This window comes from Megascapheus bottae, chromosome 8 (genome assembly GCF_031878675.1).
Source record: "Megascapheus bottae isolate mThoBot1 chromosome 8, mThoBot2.hap1, whole genome shotgun sequence".
Taxonomy (NCBI): domain Eukaryota; kingdom Metazoa; phylum Chordata; class Mammalia; order Rodentia; family Geomyidae; genus Megascapheus; species Megascapheus bottae.
The window spans coordinates 37,058,722-37,077,947 of record NC_143516.1 but is presented as its reverse complement, the minus strand read 5'-3'; the positions used below and the strand labels follow the sequence as shown (position 1 = coordinate 37,077,947).

General features: G+C 41.2%; 1 protein-coding gene across 2 annotated transcripts in view; it reads right to left on the bottom strand.

Annotated features, from left to right (window-relative positions):
* Positions 1-19,226, bottom strand: part of Fyn (FYN proto-oncogene, Src family tyrosine kinase) — a 163,467-nt gene that overhangs the window by 50,384 nt on the left and 93,857 nt on the right. For both annotated transcript variants that reach the window (XM_090338267.1, XM_090338266.1), the window contains exons 3-4: positions 3,688-3,945; positions 254-350 (exon numbers count right to left, since the gene is read on the bottom strand). In XM_090338267.1, the coding sequence (XP_090194393.1) occupies positions 254-350; positions 3,688-3,934 (344 nt within the window). In that variant the 5' untranslated portion in view covers positions 3,935-3,945. The remainder of the gene's footprint in view (positions 1-253; positions 351-3,687; positions 3,946-19,226) is intronic.

Here is a 19,226-nt window from a genome sequence, read left to right as displayed (position 1 = left end):
TCACCTCCAAACTAAATTCCAAGCCAAAACCTAGGGATTCTGCTACTGCTGTATCCTCTATAAAGAACCTTGGCATATGGTGTCAGACAGTACTGTAAAGGGACATCGGCTCTTCTCTCAAATTGAATTGCTGGGGGCTATTGCCTTTAGTAAGTATTTGTTTAGCATTTCGGATTTCTGACCAGGCTCAAGCTGCACACAAATACCCTTGCCCAATATGAAAGGCATTCACACTTTTCCTTCCCCAACTTACGAGCTATTCAATATTTGGAATTTTTCTCCTTTGTGAAAACTCAGGTCATCTTCTGTCCGAGCTTCATAGTCATAAAGAGCCACAAACAGCGTCACCCCTAACAAAACAAGGAGAGAGATGATTATACCAGTAGAAATTAATTCCAAGAAATTCTAAATTCTCTCTCACAATCTAGGTTTATTAAGCACTAATAACATGGTGAGGTGTATAATTATGTGGGAACATCAGAGTCAGGGGGCTGGACTCAGGCCTTGGTTGTTAGAAGGGAAGCTCTAACTGATCTAACAAAACCTGGAGTTGAAAGATGCCTCTTTGAGCTGGGCAGGTTGGCTCATGCCTGTTATTGTAGCTACTCAGGAGGCTGAGATTTGAGGATCAAGGTTCAAAGCCAGCCTGGGCACAAAAGGACCTGAGGCTCTTCTCCAATTAAACTCTAGAAAACTGGAAGTGGGGCTTGGCTCAAGGGTAGGGTGATAGCCCTGAGCTGTAGAGCTCAGGGACAACACCCAGGCCCAGGGGTAGGGTGGTAGCCCTGAGCTGAAGAGCTCAAGGACAGCACCCAGGTTGAGTTCAAGTCCCATGACCTGCCCTGCCCCCACACCCCACCCCACTCCCAACCCCCGAAAAAGGAAAGAAAAAGAAAACCAGGTAGGGTGGTAGCCTGGAGCTGAAGAGCTCAGGGTTAGAGCCCAGGCCTAGAGTTCAAGTCCTACGATTGACAAAAAATTTAAAAAAGATAATAAAAATTAAATTTAAAATAAATGGCAGCAGTCACACAGTACCACTTGATTATGAGGTGCTGGCCACCAAAAGCAAGAACATCTGCTGAAAATGTACCGCAAGGTCAAGATCTGCTGACATATTTGCCCTGTTCAGTTCTTGCCTTCTGTATATAGTTTCCTTCCTTGCTACCTTTCTTCCTGGCAAGCTCAAAGTGTCTACCCTATTGATACAGTGGCCCCTGAATGTGACTGGCTTTGCCTACGAAATTTTGATATGCACCTCAAGCAAGCCAACTGTCTGATTTGGCCATGGACTATTCTAGTATCTCTGATATATTACTGCTCTTTTCCAAACACCAGAGAATTACTTATGGTACTAGAGCTTGGTCAGTGCTCCTCCAGTGATATCAGAAGACAAGGGAAGGTTCAGTCCTGCCAGCACGAAGGATCAAGATCATTTCCCTTTCTCCAGGGCCAGATAAGTTTTAAGTGATGTCATGTCACAGAGTGGGGTTCAGTTTTGCTGCCACATAGTGAATCTTTTGCTCTGGTATTCTTTTGCTGCTCAATAAATACCTAATCATGTTGGCAATCTCAAAAAAAAAAAAAAGAGATAAATGGCAGTAGCATCGAAGTTCAGTTTGTTTGTTTGCTTTTTGTGATCTGCTACAAATCCTAACATCCTTTATCCTGCACACATTCTCTTTCCCTTGGGAGCTCATATTAAGTTCTGGGTAAAATAGACCACTCTTTTCCCTGGTGTAACAGTGATACAGAATATAAAAGGAAATGTCTTCTGTAGCTTGGGGAAAATTAGCGAAGATTGTGATGTTCACCTCAACCAGAAGATGCTATGTGTTGGCTACTGTAGTTTGCTGCTTGATCTTTTTTGCAATATATTTCTTTTTAAAATTGTAATTAATAGAAGGGTTATATTATATATATATATATATATTTTTTTTTTTTTTGCCAGTCCTGGGCTTGGGCTCAGGGCTTGAGCACTATCCTTGGACTTTCTCAAGGCTAGAGCTCTACCACTTGAGCCTCAGCACCACTTCTGGCTTTTTTCTATGTATGTGGTACCGAGGAATCAAACCCGGGTCTTCGTGCATGCTAGGCAAGCACTCTACCACTAGGCCAAACTCCCGGCCCAGGGTTATATTATATTATATAAGGTGCATTACTTCACAAACATTGATACCCTTTCTCATGTTTTGGTCCCCATTTCTCTCTCTCCACCCCTGACCCTCATCTTGTTTTCTCCCTTTCCCCATCCTATTTCAAATAACCAAATAAACATATATACAATATATCAGATAACAAGGTAAGATACTGTAACAATATGAGATAACCAAGGGACAGCAAAAGAGATGAGAAATAACATAGTACATTAAGGACAACAATCACACATTATATGGTTTTTGTTTCTATATCCTGGAGGTCCTTTCATTTAGTGTCATCCTATATGGCCTTAGGTATCTAGGTTTGCTGCTTGATCTTGCTAATGATGCTTTCTGCTCTCTCCCTGTTCTTCTCTTCCTTCAACTAATTGTCTTGTGATGCTCACCCATCTTCATATTCATCCTATGCCTGCTCATCTAGCTCCTCAAAGAAGTCATTCTCATGTGGCAGAAGTTTGTAAACAACAACAACAGAATGTCCAGAGTCTCATTTACCCAAGGACTTGCTCTGCAGAACAGGCAGATTCCTAAGAAGCTCTCAGTGACTCCTGCCTCTGGGACTCGTGCCCTTTGTAATCCATTACCCTCGAGGGTGGGCTGAACCTAACGACTTTTTTCTAACAAAATGCACAAAACTGACAGTTCTTAGGTGGACAGGTTTCATAAGATGGTGATTTTTAGTCTTCCTAGCAGACTTTCTATTGCCATGTCAACAGGGACAAGCTGGTGAAGCAAGATAACATGCTGGCAAGAGACACATGACAATGAACGGGTCCACAGCCAGTGAGGAACTGAACCAGGCTAACACCACCTGAACTTCATTCCCTATTCATTCCGATTGAATGCTGAGATACCTGTATCCTGGCTAACAGCCTTGACTGTAACCTGTGAGGGATCCCGAGACAGGACTCAACTAAGTCATTCCTGGATTCCTGATCCAAAGAAACACAGGTAAAATAGATGAGATAATAAAACACAAGGGCTTTTTTGGGGGGGGGTCATTTTCATCTTTCTTCTTAATTATCTTTAAGTAGATGAATACAATGTGTCTTGATCAATGTCATCTCTTTGTTTTTGTAGCTGCTTTGTTGTGAACACATTTCATGTCTTGGCAACCTGCCTTCCTACTCTGAAGTACTTGATGGGGTGAAACAGTGAGCAGCCTACTCTACCAAGCTGCCAGGAGCAGATGTATTCATGGGACTGTACAAAAGCTAGGCAGAGGAGCTGAGCTATGTCACATCCCATCTCTAGTGGGTCTTCTTGTAGTAGAGCTAGCAGTTAAAGATTTTGTTGAAAGGTTAGCTTAAAACAGATATATGAATACATCAATACCAAAACATATTCTTATTTGTTCATCAGCTTTTAATGGCCCTTGACCTTGTAGAGGCTAGGTAGAAATCAACTGGAAACTTCAATGTTGACACTCTAGGCAAAGGGAGCTGATCAGAACATCAATGTTCAATTGCTAAAGGAATCAAGAACAGGTATCTCCCTTCCTACCCTTGCCTCTCCTGACAGCAGAGCTCACCTGTTCCTCCTCTTGTGCGCAAGGTCCCAGTGTGAGATGAAGAGTTCACACCCCCAAAGACGGTGAGTCCTTGGCCCCCGGATGCATGGAAGTTGTTGTAGTTTGGGATGGAGGTCACACCAAAGCTGGGGTAGTGCTGAGGAGTGGGGTCTGTGCCATAGCGGTACCCAGAACTCTGGTTCAGGCTGCCATCCCTCTCCTCCGTCAGTTTTGTTGCTTCTTTGTCCTTACATTGCACACAGCCCATTATCTAAATTCCTGCAGGAAACAAAAATGAGGCACATGAATTCGAATGCTCCACAGTTGCTAGGTTGCTTTGTCATTAAAGAGAATAATTTATCAAACTATTTCAGGCTGATGAGGACATGAAGAAAGGAGAGTCCAAGGCTGACTATAGGAGGAATCTCAACTCTCTTGGCTCACAATCCCATTTGTTCTGCATATGCTCTGGAAGAAGGCGGCACCACAGAGAACACATGAACTCAGAGAACCATAAAGCAGTTTTTCTCCACTGAGGCCTGAATTCCTTAAAATTCTGTATCACAGCCTGGGAGTTTAGCCTAGTGGTAGAGTGCTTGCCTAGCATGCACAAAGACTTGGGTCTGATTCCTCGGTACCACATACATAGAAAAAAGTCAGAAGTGGTGCTGAGGCTCAAGTGGTAGAGCTCTAGCCTTGAGAAAGTCCAAGGACAGTGCTCAGGCCCTGAGCTCAAGCCCAGGACTGGCAAAAAAAAATCTGTATCACACACTTGCTTAAAATGACCCCCAAATGCCACACACTTGCTAGTATTACTTACTATGCTTCTCTTTGGGTGTCCTCCCAAATAATGTAGGTGCTATAAAATGAATGTGTGAAACAGTAGAATAAAAACTTACATCATGACAGAGAAAAATCTATAGAGGGCCCAGGAGGGTTGTAAATGCCAGAAGATAGCAACCAAACAACTCCCTAGACTTTCTGAATGGGTAGCCATATTCATGAACAAAATTATGGCAAGTTTCAAAACTAAGAACTAGTTACCGAATGGAAAATAAAACTGGCAGAACCTAAGAGGTGTGAGTATATCTGCAGGTTATCATGACAGTATATAGTAACAAAATCATTCAAAGCTGAAAATTAACTTTTCAAATTTCTATTATCCTTTGATATCCTTCAAAATCATGTAAAAATAATTCCTGTTTTCTAGAGCAAGTGGTGGATTTAAAACTTGAGTGGCTATTATTCTACCCCTCTCAAATCTAGTGTTTTGAACTCCTCATGTTCAACAGACCCAGTTGCTCAAGCCTGAATGTTGATAGGCATCCCTAAGTGCTCCTTTCTCTCTCTTACCTCCTTAAGACTCAAAAAGGCCCAATTTCACAGTTCTTCAAAGATTCTATTCCTTCCATACTCACTTTAGGCCTTGGGACATAGCTTTGAACATTTTCTCCCATTCTTCCCTTTCATCATTCTCCTCCAGCCATCTCAAGCTCAACCCTTCCCTCAACTTCAATTCTGTATGATATGCATTGGATTTTATGACTATGTGTGTGATGAAGTCCTTATGACACAGTTAAGACATTATGTCTCCTGCAATGCCTTCTTATTTTCTTATTTCCCTGAGCTTCTTTTGAACAAGGTTAGCACACTACCACTTGAGCCACAGTGCTGCTTCTGGCTTTTTCATTTATGTGGTACTGAGGAATTGAACCCATGGCTTTACACATGCTAGGCAAGCACTCTACCATTGAGCCACATTCCCAGGGCAATAGTGCTTTTTCTAAAGGTTTGCACGGCACCCTCATTTCTCTTTTAGGCTTTTGTGATACTAGGCCTGGGACTTGAACTCAGGGTCTGAGCACTGTCCCCGAGCTTATTTTGCTCAAGGGTAGTGTTCTACCACTTGAGCCACAGCTCCACTTTCTCATTTCTCTTTTCATGGAACCTCGTGTGTCATATTACAATATGGTTTTTCCACTTGTCCTATCACCCAGTAGACTGCAGGTATTAGGGAAGCAAGGGCCTGCCCATTTCCCTCACAGCTGCATTTCTAGTACCTCTGCTCAGTGAAAAACAACTGAATGACAGAAGACTCAGTGGCCTGTTATGTTTTTCTCTCTCTGTCCCAAGGCCAACGTTTCTTCCAGTGACTTCATCGGCAGTGTGCACTGTCATGTACGTGAGAAGTGAGTGGTGGTTAAATGGCCTCAAGTTGGCCTGTAAGCTGACAGTGATGGGGGGTGGAGTGGGGATAGATGGAACTTAGAGTGGATGCAACTGCCAAACCTCTGAAAAGCAGTCAATTTGGGACCTAAGAGTCAAATGAGAAATACATGACATCATGTATAATAACACATATTCATTAGGGAAGGCATAGCTGGCACAGAACAGGAAGAAACTTGAGACAGTGAAGGGGAATGAAAACACTAGTTTTCCTATTCTTTCTTGCAAACTGAAATGGGAACTGCAATATGGGACAGCAAGACCCCCAGTGGCACTGGCTAAGCACTGATGCTCAGCTGGACCAGGACACAGAAGCAGGAGCCAATGCTCTACAGCCCTTTCACGCTACTAATTCAATTGACTTGAATGTCAGTTCTTGAGAATGGGAATGTTTGCAAGTTTGCTTATTGCTTGAGCTGAGATCACTAAATCTGGAACACATTTCCTTGTAAATCATTTGAGATTAACTTACAGTATGCAGTGTCCAACATACTTTCTAACTGATGATACGTGAGTAATTTTAACAAGTTTCCAACAGGAAATGCACAGTATCTCCAAGCATGATTTATTGATGGCATTTCATCATTTGTTATTGATGTTGCTTCATGAGACTGATAAATACCTTGCTCATTTTATATGACTCTTTCATGGTGGAAAGTTGCTATGAGCTTCTACCAAAGCCAGATAGAAAATACTAATCTTAACTTTTATTTTTTTAGAAAAATGTTTAGGGATGTCTCTGACTTGCTGTAAGAATGACAGAATCAACATTTATGCCAACAGTTCTCAAATAGGGGTAACTTGGTTACTGTTTTCCAATCTAGGAAGGCAATGTTTGGAGACATATTTTGGTTGTCACAACTCAGGGTTGGGTGGAGGAGGGATACTGGCTTCCAGTATTCTCTACCGTGGATATTGCTAAATATCCTACATTGCACATAACTTCTTTCTCCCCACCAGAACAAATAATTACCTGACTCCAAGGACTAACAAAGCCAAGCTTTAAAAAGTCTTGATTTCCACAGTGTAAAGAATTTGTAACTGTAGGGTTTTTTCTTTCTTTCTTTCTTTTTTAAAACTAGGTCATGGGGCTTGAACTGTGGGCCTGGGAGCTGTTCCCGAGCTCTTCAGCTCAGGGCTATAGCCCTACCCTTGAGCCAAGTTCCACTTCCCGTTTTTAGAGGTTAACTGGAGACAAGAGTCTCAGGTCCTCTTGTGCCCAGGCTGGCTTTGAACCTGGAACTTCAGATCTCAGCCTCCTGAGTAACTAGGATTACAGGTGTGAGCCACCACCCTGACTTAACTGTATGTTTGAAATAGTCTAGCAGCTATTTTTATTACATGTTTGTAATTAACATGCAATTTAAGATGGTTTCCTTGAGAGGAAAGGTATGCTAAGAAAAAGTGAGTTTGGAAAAAAAATCTCATGAAGTGCTGATTCCTCTTTAGAATTTTTTTCTCTGTGAACAGAGAAACAGAAACTAAAACCCAGTAAATGAACTTTCATTATACACCACTTTTTTTTTCTGCCAGTTCTGGGGCTTGAACTTGGGCTCTGGGCACTGTCTTTGACCTTCTTTTGCTCAAGGCTAGCACGCTACCACTTACCCACAGCACCACTTTCTAGCCTTTTCTACTTACATTATTGTTGTTGTTGTTGTTCTTCTTTTTTTTTCCCCCAGTCCTGGGCTTTAGCTCAGGACCTGTACTTATGTGGTTCTAAGGAATTGAACCTAGGACTTCATGCATGCTAGGCAAGCACTCTACCACTAAGCCACATTCCCAGCCTAACACACACACACACACACACACACACACACACACACACACACACACACACACACATCTTTTTAATTCCAACAAGCCAAATCTTACATCAGAATCCTTGCAGAACATAGAAATCTCTCACCTAACCATATTAAGAAAAGATAGGAAATAAAAGACAATGAATAGGAAAAAAACATTAAATTGTCCCTGAAGCAGAGAATATATATATATATATATATATATATGTACATATATACATATACATATATATTGGTTTTTGTTTCACAGTTGCCTTCTGAGTGTCCAGACAGTGCTGGGAACATGGTAGCACTCAATAAATGTTTGCCTTGTGAATCAGCAAATAAACAGTCAAAATCTTTTTGGAGAAAACAATCTTATTTATAAAAGGAATAGCATTTCATACATATGAAATTTTGAGATAGGTACTATTTCAACCAAGAGCTTGCTTATCCTCTTTTCTTTACTGACACATATGAACAAATAGGAATAAGCCTGTAAGAACAGGCTCAAGTCATTAAAAATTATTCATAATGAAAATATTTGAAGATGAGCTTGTGTTCTTACTCTCACTTGGGCCAGTCAGAGTAACCATTTCCCTGAGTCAGAAAATGCCATATGAGTTGCACTCACTATCCCTGGGATCCTTACAGGAGAGGCATTCAAGCTAAATGAAATATCCTCATTCTACATGGTATATACTGTGTCCTTTATGTCTGATATGGAACACAGAATTCACAAACATACTTTAAATCTGTGGCCACTGGGAAACACTGAACAATGCCATTCTGAAAGTGGAAGCCTAGAGATGCTCTGATTAGTAAAAGCATCACATGCCATTAACTCATGGCTACAGTCCTATGTACACTGTCATGCCTTTGAGCCAATTAATGGTTAAGGTGTCTGTGAGGCTACAATTCTAGTTTTGAATTCTGTTTGTCAAGTTAGGGGCCTTCTTTCTAGCATACAAACAAAATTCAAGTAAATGTTCCCACATTCTGTGGATCTTTTCAAATATTCCAACAGTATTGGGCAACTGGGGAAGGGTTACCTTACAGAATTCAAGGATCACCACATCCTGTTTGCACGAGTATGGCAGACATGATTAAGTGAGTAAAGAACTTTATGTTGCTGTGTTGTAAACCCTTTAGTGACTGCCTGAGGCTGACCGAGCAGACTAAGTTTCTTGGCTACTGCAGGTAACAGGCTGCCTAAACCAAGGTGCAGCTTGGAAATATACTCCCCCGAACTGGTCTCAGTCCATTCTTCTAGATATACATTAAACAAATACAATGGTTGTATTTCCTCATATACCAATCTAAAACTTGAGTTCCGATGTTATAGGACTTATGAGAGGATTTTAAATGGGGACAAGAGTTGTAGCCATATGATGAAAAGGTCATTGGCAGTATTCTTTCTTTCTTTTGATATAGTTTCTATACTTACAGGCAGAAGAGGGATAGAAAGGAGGAGAGGTGAAGCTGACAACAAATTTAACTGTTATTCAGCAGAGTAAGTGCTTTTGATTAGGAACCAACCTAAATGTGTGTGGAGAAGCACCCAGGCATAAATCCCTGAGCCTGTTCTTGATAGCCCAGGGAAATAACAGATGGGCCATGTCCACTGACATGAGTTGGCACACTATCCTTTCATCACTGGTTTCTCCTTTACCTGGGCAATTATCAAAATGGAAAAGCAATAACAAAGAAGGGAACTGAACTAAAAACCTAGAAGCCAAACTCAAGGGACTGAGATGAGCACAGATGAAAGAATTTAAAGTGGAACTATAGATCAACTGCAGTTTTATACACTTCTCCAGGAGCTAGGCAAAAACTTGCAGGTTCTTGAGCAAACATCCTTTTCACTGAACAGCAGTGGCACAAGGAAAAGGATAAGATGTGATAGAAGCTCATCAGAAATTAGTTGGTTTAGTATAGAAGGATTATGCAGGTTGCCCCATACCCTTGTAAAATTGGAAATATCCACAAGAATGGACCTCAGGCACAACTGTAATTGTTATATTATCAATAGAGAAAGTGAGTCCCTTGAAAGTAGAGGGAATCCTTTCCTCACTTGTCACCAAAACATTTAGAGATAGCTGAATGCTATGCTCCAAACATTGGGAGTTGGGCCACAGAATCTGCTACCAGAATTCCAGATGTTTTACAATAGGGCCTTCTTCCTTTGCATGAGGCAGGGTCAACTGATCCTAACAGCCCACAGGTGACTGTAGGCAGTGCTTCCTCCCAAGGAATAGCCCCGAGGGACTGTGAAAGCTGAGAAGACTGAAGAGAAAGCACAACTGTGCTGTGACCACTCTTGAAAACATCAGCATTCCCCAAGATTGTGAGGCAAAGATAAAGGCCCAACTGGACTAACACTGGGAAGATGTAATAGCCCAAGGGCAGAATCACATGTACCAGTGTTGTTGGGTCCAGCCAGTGATCCAGCACAGCTACGAAAAGAATTTTGTAGCTTATTCTTCCTGCCCCAACTGAGCATATTCTGTATGTTTCCTGGGATTTGTGAATGACAGTAACTCTCAAGTGTAGGCTACGTAATTTGTCCCTGCTAACTTTAAGAAACAGGTTATTTTAGATGAGCTGATCTATTCACTTGAGTTCCTGAAAGGGACAGCTGTTTCTGAAGATGCAGATTCAAAGTATGAACATGAGAGAGGGACAGCATTGACCATGAGAGGTATTCTCCACTGCAGGTCCCACAGACAGAGGAGCCATGGGCCAAACAGATAGCCAGTGGTTTTCCCAAGATGGGTGGGATGAGCTGAGAATGGAGCTGAAAATCACTCAGAGCTGGTAAATAGCAAGGAAATGGGATGTAAGTCAAGGAACTGAGTTTGGTCAAGATCCTAAATTGAACCTGGGAATAAATTCTTCCTTAGTCAAACTTCAAGATGTAAACACAATCACAGATACCTTGATTTTGCCTTGCTGAACAAAGAACCCAGCCATACCTTGCCTGGACTCATAGCCACAGAAGCAAATCAATAGACAGTTTCAAGCTGCTAAATTTGTAGTACTTGGTTACAAAATAGTGAAAAAACAGATATATGTTTAGGTGGGATGAGACCAGTAAATTGTCATAACAACTCTAAATTGCTTTGAGAATGTTAGAGACGTCTGGCTATTTCTTCCTGTATTTTAAAAGGGCGGAACAGAGATGTGAGGCAGCATACAGAACCCCTTTACCAGAGTTGCCTCCTGCACCACAGAACACAAACTAGTTTATGCACAATGTGGGTAATGTGTATAAAATCAGTAGGGAAAAATCTACTTTCACATTCACAACTAAATGGAGGCCCTGATTTCAAGGATAAAGCCCCAACATCCCATAAAATCTGTGGAAGTCCTGGGACCATGTTAGATATGGCACATTACCTTTCCTTATGGTTTGGCGTATTAATAAACATTCGTGCCAACAACATTAAAAGCAGCCATCACATTGGGGCTGAGAGTTTGGCCTAGTGATAGAGTGCTTGCCTAGCATGCACCGAGACCTGGGTTCAATTCCTTGGTACCACATACATAGAAAAAAGCCAGAAATGGTGCTGTGGCTCAAGTGGCAGAGTGCTAGCCTTGAGGAAAAAGCCCAAGGACTATGCTCAGGCCCTGAGTTCAAATCCCAGGACTGGCAAAAACAAAACAAAACAACACAACAACAACCCAAAAAACAAAAAACAAAACAACCATCACTTTTCTGATCTTTCCTAGTTATGGCAAGGATATTTATATACACCACAAGAGAGGTGAGGGCTTCCATGATACACAAGTGATCTTTTCTATTGTGTTTAAAATATGATTTGTTTTGCAGAAAAAATGTACTAGAATGGGACTACTACATAAACGGAGAAACTTCTATGCTCCTGAGAGGTGAGGAGACAAATGGGATTACACACAGTGCAGACACTAGCCACATGTAGTAATGGAAAACAGCCTATTTAAGAGTCATTCAACAATAAGAGGTGGAGTTGAACCCATTTGATCATTTATGCATGAGTTTTCAAAGGCCCTCTGGAGGATAAGACTGCATCTTGCCCTTTATCATACAGTAAGAGGCCAGAGGACTTCTAAATCACTCACACACCACCACAATATTTAAGAAAAAAAGCCACATTCCTGGTCCTAATATTTTGTAAGTCCATATCTCCAGCTTTTCTTGTTCAAATGGTCCCCAGGCTGAGAAGCAGCAGCTCTTTCCCCTCCTACACAGCCTTTCACTCTTCAGTGCCTGGAGAGTGGAAAGCACTTAATACAAGAGAGTTGGAAGCATTAAACCCCAACAGTGAACCGTTAACCCTGCAGTCAGCTAACTGAGCTCTGGAACATGTCCCAAACCTAAATAGCCGAATGAAGCTTTAACATCAAACCGTGGAAAGGCTCCAAAGGAAGGCAAGGACATTTTCTTCCTATATTCTTTTTGCTTTGGATACCAGCATTAAGATGAGAGTCAAATGGTAATCAGGATGGTATGTTTTAATCCTATCCATGGAAAAGGGTTCAGGAGGAATTAGGGCATAGACTGTGCCATTTTTTTTTTTCAGTTCCTACCCTTCTTCCTCAACCCTTTCAGATCACAAAAAATATCCCCGGTGATAAAATGTTTTAAGTTTTATTGTTTTGTGATATGTTTCACCAACTATACAATCTACCCCTTTCTATTGCACACTCCCGTCATTTTTAGGATATGCACAAAGAACAACAATACTAGTATTTAATTCCAGAACATTTTTATCATTTCCAGGAAGACACCTGTATCCACTAAGAAATGACTTTTCCACTCTCAAGTCTTCCTAGCCCCTGATGAGGCTAATCTACTTTGTTTCTAATGGATCTACTGTTCTAGGTATTTCATATAAATAGAATCATATAATATATGGCATTTTATGACTACTGTTATTCACTTGGGATAAAGGTTCATTCACTCATACTGCAGCATAATTAGTGTAAAGAAGCAACTTCCTTTGTTGGAAGGGGTAAACAGAAAACAACAACAACAAAAAACTTTTAAGAGTATTTTCCAAACCTCAGTGCTGAGAAGTGGTCAGGGAAAGGAACAGCTGAAGAAATTAATTAAGGACACAGATAAACCAAAGACACAACCAATCAGAGGATGCTGTGGGAGACCTGTGTGGAGTCTTGAATTAACAGAATCCAGAAAATGTGCCGCCACCACCACCTCCTCCCCTTCCTCCTCCTCCTCGTCCTCCTCCTCCTTTTCCTCCTCCTCCACTTCCCCTTCTTCTTTTTTGCCACCAAAGTCATAGAACAGTTCCACCTCTTCCCTTTTCACTGGTCATTTACTGGGCTGTAGAGTCAGAACACAGACAAAGTCTACAGCCTGAGAATTTGGCTGTGAGGCGCATTGCTTTTGAACTGGATTAGTGGGTTTTGAGAAACATCAGGCCTCCAAATCCTAGGTACTTAGTGGAAGCCACCAAACCCTGAATGACAGTCTTCCTATAAGTGAGTCATGAAACCTATGTATGATCTTCCCTGGCAAAGTGGTAAGCCCAGAACGTGGAAGGAGGTATAAGAGCATTTTGTCCTTTGGACACTAGTTGGTTGTTGGTAGAGACAGAGGCTCATCCCTGTGCTTGTAGCCTTAAACTCTTCCTGTTCTGACATTCAGCTTGGCATTATGAAGCTTGGACTTAGACTAACTGTCCTTTGAACCTGGGGCAATCCAGTAAGGTGCAGAAGAGTAATAAGCAAGATTAGTTTATGACACTTGAAAAATTTCAGAAATATGAAAGATCCAATTAAGATAGTTCTTCCTAAGGTTGATCTTCAGTCAAAAACTTTCCCACTTTTTGTGCCCCTGTTCTACTGAAAACAACCACAGGAAAAACGTAACACAAAATGTAGTTTCTCTTCAAGAACCAACAGAGAGGATCAGGAAAGCCAGTGTCACATTTGGGCCACAGTGGCAGAGTCTGGCTTTCTGGGCTGTGCCTGTTTTAGGAACAGTTGTGGCAGAACTGGCTGGGAGCCAGGGGTCAGAGAGTCATCTGGCACAGGCACAAACAAACACATTAGCACAAAGCGGCTGTCTGAACAGGCGTCATCTACGCCCCCTCCCTGGGAACACAGAAAATGAAAGCCCAGGAGGTTCCTCTCAGGCTGAACAAAACCAGCTCCGCTGATCTTTCTAGTCTCCATGGAGGTTCCTTGCCAGACGATTTTGCAAATCTGGCCTTATCCTTTCAAAACACAGTGAGTTTCCTCCTTTAATTCACCACTTTCAGTCAATATCAATTCCTTTAAAGAAAGAGAATGGACTATGAATAAGAAAATGTGGGTTTTCTTTTTGCCACCAAGGTTATAGAATAGTTCCACAGCTTCCCTTTTCACTGGTCATTTACTGGGTTATAGAGTCAGAGCACAACCAAAATTTACAGCCTGACAATTTGGCTGTAAGGCTATGCACTGTTTTTGAATCAAGGCTGGCATCTTCTCTTTAAAGAAAGGAATCACAGGGAGTCCAATCCCTCTGCTTCTGGGTCTTTGTGTTGTTTCCTTATAAAAGCTGCAAGGAATCAAACACCAGCAAAGATAACTTTTGCAGCCCTTGCAGTGGTTTAGAATTTCCAAGCTTGACTGCAGCTGTTTTGGTGTAAATGCTGATAAATCAGACAGTCAGGAAACATATTCCTCTGCTACCATAACCTCTACTGGGACCCAAGAACCAAGAAGAGAAGTGAAGAACAAGAGAGCGTGAACTGAGGTACATTCCAGCCAGCTTCCAGCACTGGAAAAGATGACCTTGTTTGACTCTGGTGTTTTCCTCAGGGAAGTTCTAACAGGGGTCTGCCCACATGATTGCCAAACTAAGCATCACAAAGACAGAGGGATATTAAAAGAGGAGGATAAATACAAGAAAGAGAACATGGAGCCATCTGAAGGCAGTTTATGCTCCCTTCTCCAGCAGAATGTAAAAGCCAGCATTTAGGATGTGACAACTCTGACTACAACACTTGCTCAGAATTAAGAAACCTGACAGAAATTCAGTCCACTCTTTCTTCATTTCTTTTTGTTAAATTATGCCAAAAAGGAAACTAAAGGTTATGTATCAGCACATATTTATAAATACCACTGCTCATAAAACTCATGGTAAAACAATTCAATGGTGACTTTTCATTTGGCATGTGATTTTTTTTTTGAGTATTGTCAGGAGAGCAGTTATCTCTTTACACACAGGACAACAGTCTTATCTGTGCTGTTATTCTAGGAGCTCCAAGCATTCTAGTATCAGATAGGGTTGCCCAGGACTTGAACTCAGCTTTGACAACCATGAACCCCAAATCTGCATCACTGAAAATGAGTTGTGGAAAATGCAGGTGAGGGGCATTTGTCCCACTAGATTCACCATTGCCCTGCCTGCTTTACTGTAAAAGTTTTCCCTAGGTCTACAGCCATGCAGCTGAATGCTGCACCCTCAGACTCTTACAGCTAGGTATGGCCACATCACTTAATTTGGCTAACTGGCAGTGAGTCAGTGGATGTGATAAATCAAACTCCTGCACACTTGAAATAGAAATAGGTAGCATCCATTTTCCTTTCTACTTCTAGTAGGCTGGAAACCACATATACTGCTGGTGCATTGCCTCAACAAAAAAGAGGATGGCAACTGGAGATAAATCTCAGGAAAGAACTTGGGCTCTAAATGGTCTCATTTATCATAAATCATTAAACTCTGACCTCCACAGAAGAGAAACATGCGGATCTACCTTATACGAACCACTATATTTTAGGGGATGGAAGGGTGAGAATGAGTGTAGAGGGGACTTTATATTATAGTAGGAAGCCTGTACCAGAGCACAGGGAGAAAGTGAATGTAATACAGAGATCAAAAGGTGGGTCTGTTGAGCAAGTGTCCTTTGTCGTCCCCTCAACCTCTACTGTCCACTGACCTCCTTTAACACTAATAGTCAAATCTGGATTAAGGTAAGTTAGTAAGACAATGACAGATTATAAGTAATAGCAATGCCTATCATTCACTGATAATTTATTTTCCACATGGCACTTTCAATATATTTCATTTAATCCTCAGAACAATCTTACAAGTCTATTTCACAACAAAACTTTGAGTTCACAGAATTTAAATATCTTGACTATCAATGTCCTGGGGATTTGGATCTAAATCCACATTTACTACAATCACATCTTTTACTTACTATACTGAATTGTCTTTTGAGAGTCATCCTTTGTTCCTAGAGAATTTTTGAAATCTAGCTCAGGTTTCTTCTTAAGTCTTTAGAAAATCTTCCTGCTTTAGACAAAAGTCTGGAAGCTGTGCCCTTAGGCTAGAATAAGAATGTTGACACTTGTAAGTGTTAAAGCAAGTCCCTTTAATACTCTGGGGTTTAGTTTTCTCATTAGTTAACAATAAGAGAGCTCTCTAAGCTTCATGCCAACACCAACATTCTTACAGGCAAAGCTTTCTTCATTACCTAGAGGAAGTTCCAGTTTTCTCTGGCTTGGCCCTAGGGAGATGTTACGTACAACTGTCCCCCTTCTTAGCTGTTGGGGATGAGGAAGTAAGAAAGAAAACAATAACAAGAATAAGAAAACATCCCTCTACCCCTATAACAAAAGTTACTCAGATATTGCCACAGTAATGAAGAGCCAGGTTTCAATTGCTTGGTTTCCCTTGCATTTCTGTCTCTCTACAATATGCATTGATTTATATCCAGTCTTACTTCTACTCTTTAATGACAGTTAGTTTCGATCCATATTCTGTGACAGGCACTATGCAAAGGGCTACAGATATAAGGTCTAGTAAACATGGTCCCTGCTCTTGAGAGGCTTATATATACTTTAGGAGAGAGTAAATCAATGAACTTAGGTAGAGGAGGACATGCAGAGTTAGCTCATTCAGGTTAATAATTAGGAAGGTAACTGAACATCAAATAAGATGAAGAAAGCAATGGAACAACACACCTGACGGCACAACAAAATGATATGGTGCCTTATGTCCATATTTATGGAACACTCAAACATTTGCCAGACATATCGTGAAGCTCTAGTTGCTGAAAGTCAGATTTCTGCTCAAAGGGACCTTATAATTCACTCCTGTAATCCTAGCTACACAAGAGGCCGAGATCTGATGATCAAAGTTTGAAGCCAGCTGGTAACCTCTAGAAAACCAGAAGTGAGGCTAGGCTCAATAGTAGGACGGTAGTCTTGAGCTGAAGAGCTCAGGGACAGTGCCCAAGCTGAGTTCAAGTCTCATAACCCCCCCCCCACACACACAAAAGACTACATTTGAATTCTTTATTCTGACTGTTCACTATGATGCTTTTGCTCTGGTGTGCAATAAGCAATAGCTGTGTGATCTGAATATTATTATGATTCTTATGTTTACCAAGGGCTTTATTTTATAGATGGGGTCAAGTAACTTGCCTCAGGTTGAACTGGATTTTAACCCAGACCTTATTGAATCTGAGACCTACACTCTTAACAATATGCTAATAAGCTAAAGCACTTGTTCATTATCCACTTGGCACTTATCCAGTACTAAGAGGGAGTGAAACTGGGTCTTAAGAAACATATACTAAATGAGAGAAGAGAAGCATGGGTGAGCCAGAGAAAGAGGCCAAGAGTGGGAAGACTGCATTCAGGTGGTTGGATAGAGCAGCATATAAGATATAACTTCCCAAGCTGGACGAACAACTCTATCCATTCTAGTTACCTGTCTGCAGAATTCATATCTCACCAGTCATCTTCAATGAGATCAAAGCAGTACTTTTTGTTGCATGTAAGAATAAATATTCAAAACCATGGGTAAGTGCAGAGGTGGCTTACTATGGTGCTATGTAAGTTCCATTATCTGAGAGCCTAGGCACAAAAGAGACACTGTGATCTTTTGGGACTGCTAGGAGTGGGAGAGAGTCTTGTTGTGTAGCTGTGTAGGTGGTTGCCTAAACCTGTCAATGACTGATAACAACACAGATTGACTTTTGAAATGCAGGACATCAGAAAGACAATAATGCCCATTAAAAGAGCATGGAACAACGAATATATAGCTTCCTCAAAGCTGAGAGGAAGGTGAATAATAAGCCTCTTTAAGGAAAGAGAAGGGAACTGCTGCCTTCCCAACTGCTTGGCCTGGTCTTGTTCAGAGAAATCGTGTAGTAGTTCCCTATCAACCCCTCACTTCTCCTACCAACAATGTCTTTCATTCTTCCATTCTCTCAGGGGATGTACACAGATCGGCCAGACAGCCTGGTTGTTCTATTCCCATAATCATATTCTGAAACTAAAATATCCCCAGGGTAAAATGCTGATCACCATGAAGTTATTGTTCTTTGAGGTTTAAAAATATTTTTAAAGTGTCCAAAGCTCCACTGACTCCACTGAGCATCTAAAACCAGCTGTTTCACTCAGCACCAGTAATGTACTCAGGGTGGAATACTCAAGGTGTTTAAATTATTAACTAAGTGCAAGGTTCTGTCTATATGTGGGAGACACTGGGCTATGCTGAGAGGAAATGGAGGTGATAACTTTAGATAAATACAATGGAGTCTTGGAATGGGTTTCAGAAGGATACACAGATCTCAGTGCTTAATGCCTTGGCCCATTCCCATCCAGGCTCTCCTCCAACATGGGAGGCTGCCTGATGCTCACCAGCCCACTGACCTAGCAAAGCCCAGACTAGGCAGATCATTATGTGACATGTAGGTAGGAGAGGGATAGAAGCGATTCTTCTTTTAATGGGTTCAGTTACACTCCATCAATTTTGAGATTGCTTTTCAAAAGTTTTTAATCCCTTTCTTTCTTTTTGTTTGAATTGCCCTAAGTGTCAGAAGAGTAGAAAGCTATGGTTGAGGGAAAGGTTTCCATTTTGCTAAGACTCTCCAGGCTTCTTTCTTGTAAATGTGGATTACATCAAAACAGGGGTCTATTATTGATTACCAATGGGAAGTTAATGGTACTTTACCATCTGTGACCTAAAACAAAGGAAAGAGCCATTTTATAAGGTTCAAATGAATACAAACTACACAGTTTGCCTCAGCTAACTGCAGGCATTAGTGGGCATGTGTACATAAGGACAAGAGTCAAGCTAGAAGGCTGGGGATTTTCTGGGTGTTAGGGCTGGCTTTCCAGTCCCAGGCCCAAATGAGATCAATGATGTTTTTGCTGCCCAAGAGATGGCAAGCTGGCTATCATAGACATCCAGCCACCCTACGGAAGTAAAGATTGTGGGGTGGATATTATTGAAGAGGTTAACTGACATGAAATATGATTGGGGGGAAGGGAAATGGGGACAAAAACATAAGAAAGGATATCAATGTGTGAGAAGTATTGCACCTACTATCTGGCGAATGTAACTGTAATCTCTCTATACATTATCCTGACAACAGAAAAGAAAAAAAAAGAAATACTGTGATTAAAATGAAAAGAAAATGAAGAAGGGAGATACTGTATTTCTGCCTGATTACATTTCAAGTCATTGAAGAATCTACTCTCATACAATAGGAACAATAACATTCTATAAATTCTCAATTTAAAAAATATATTAGAAGCCAG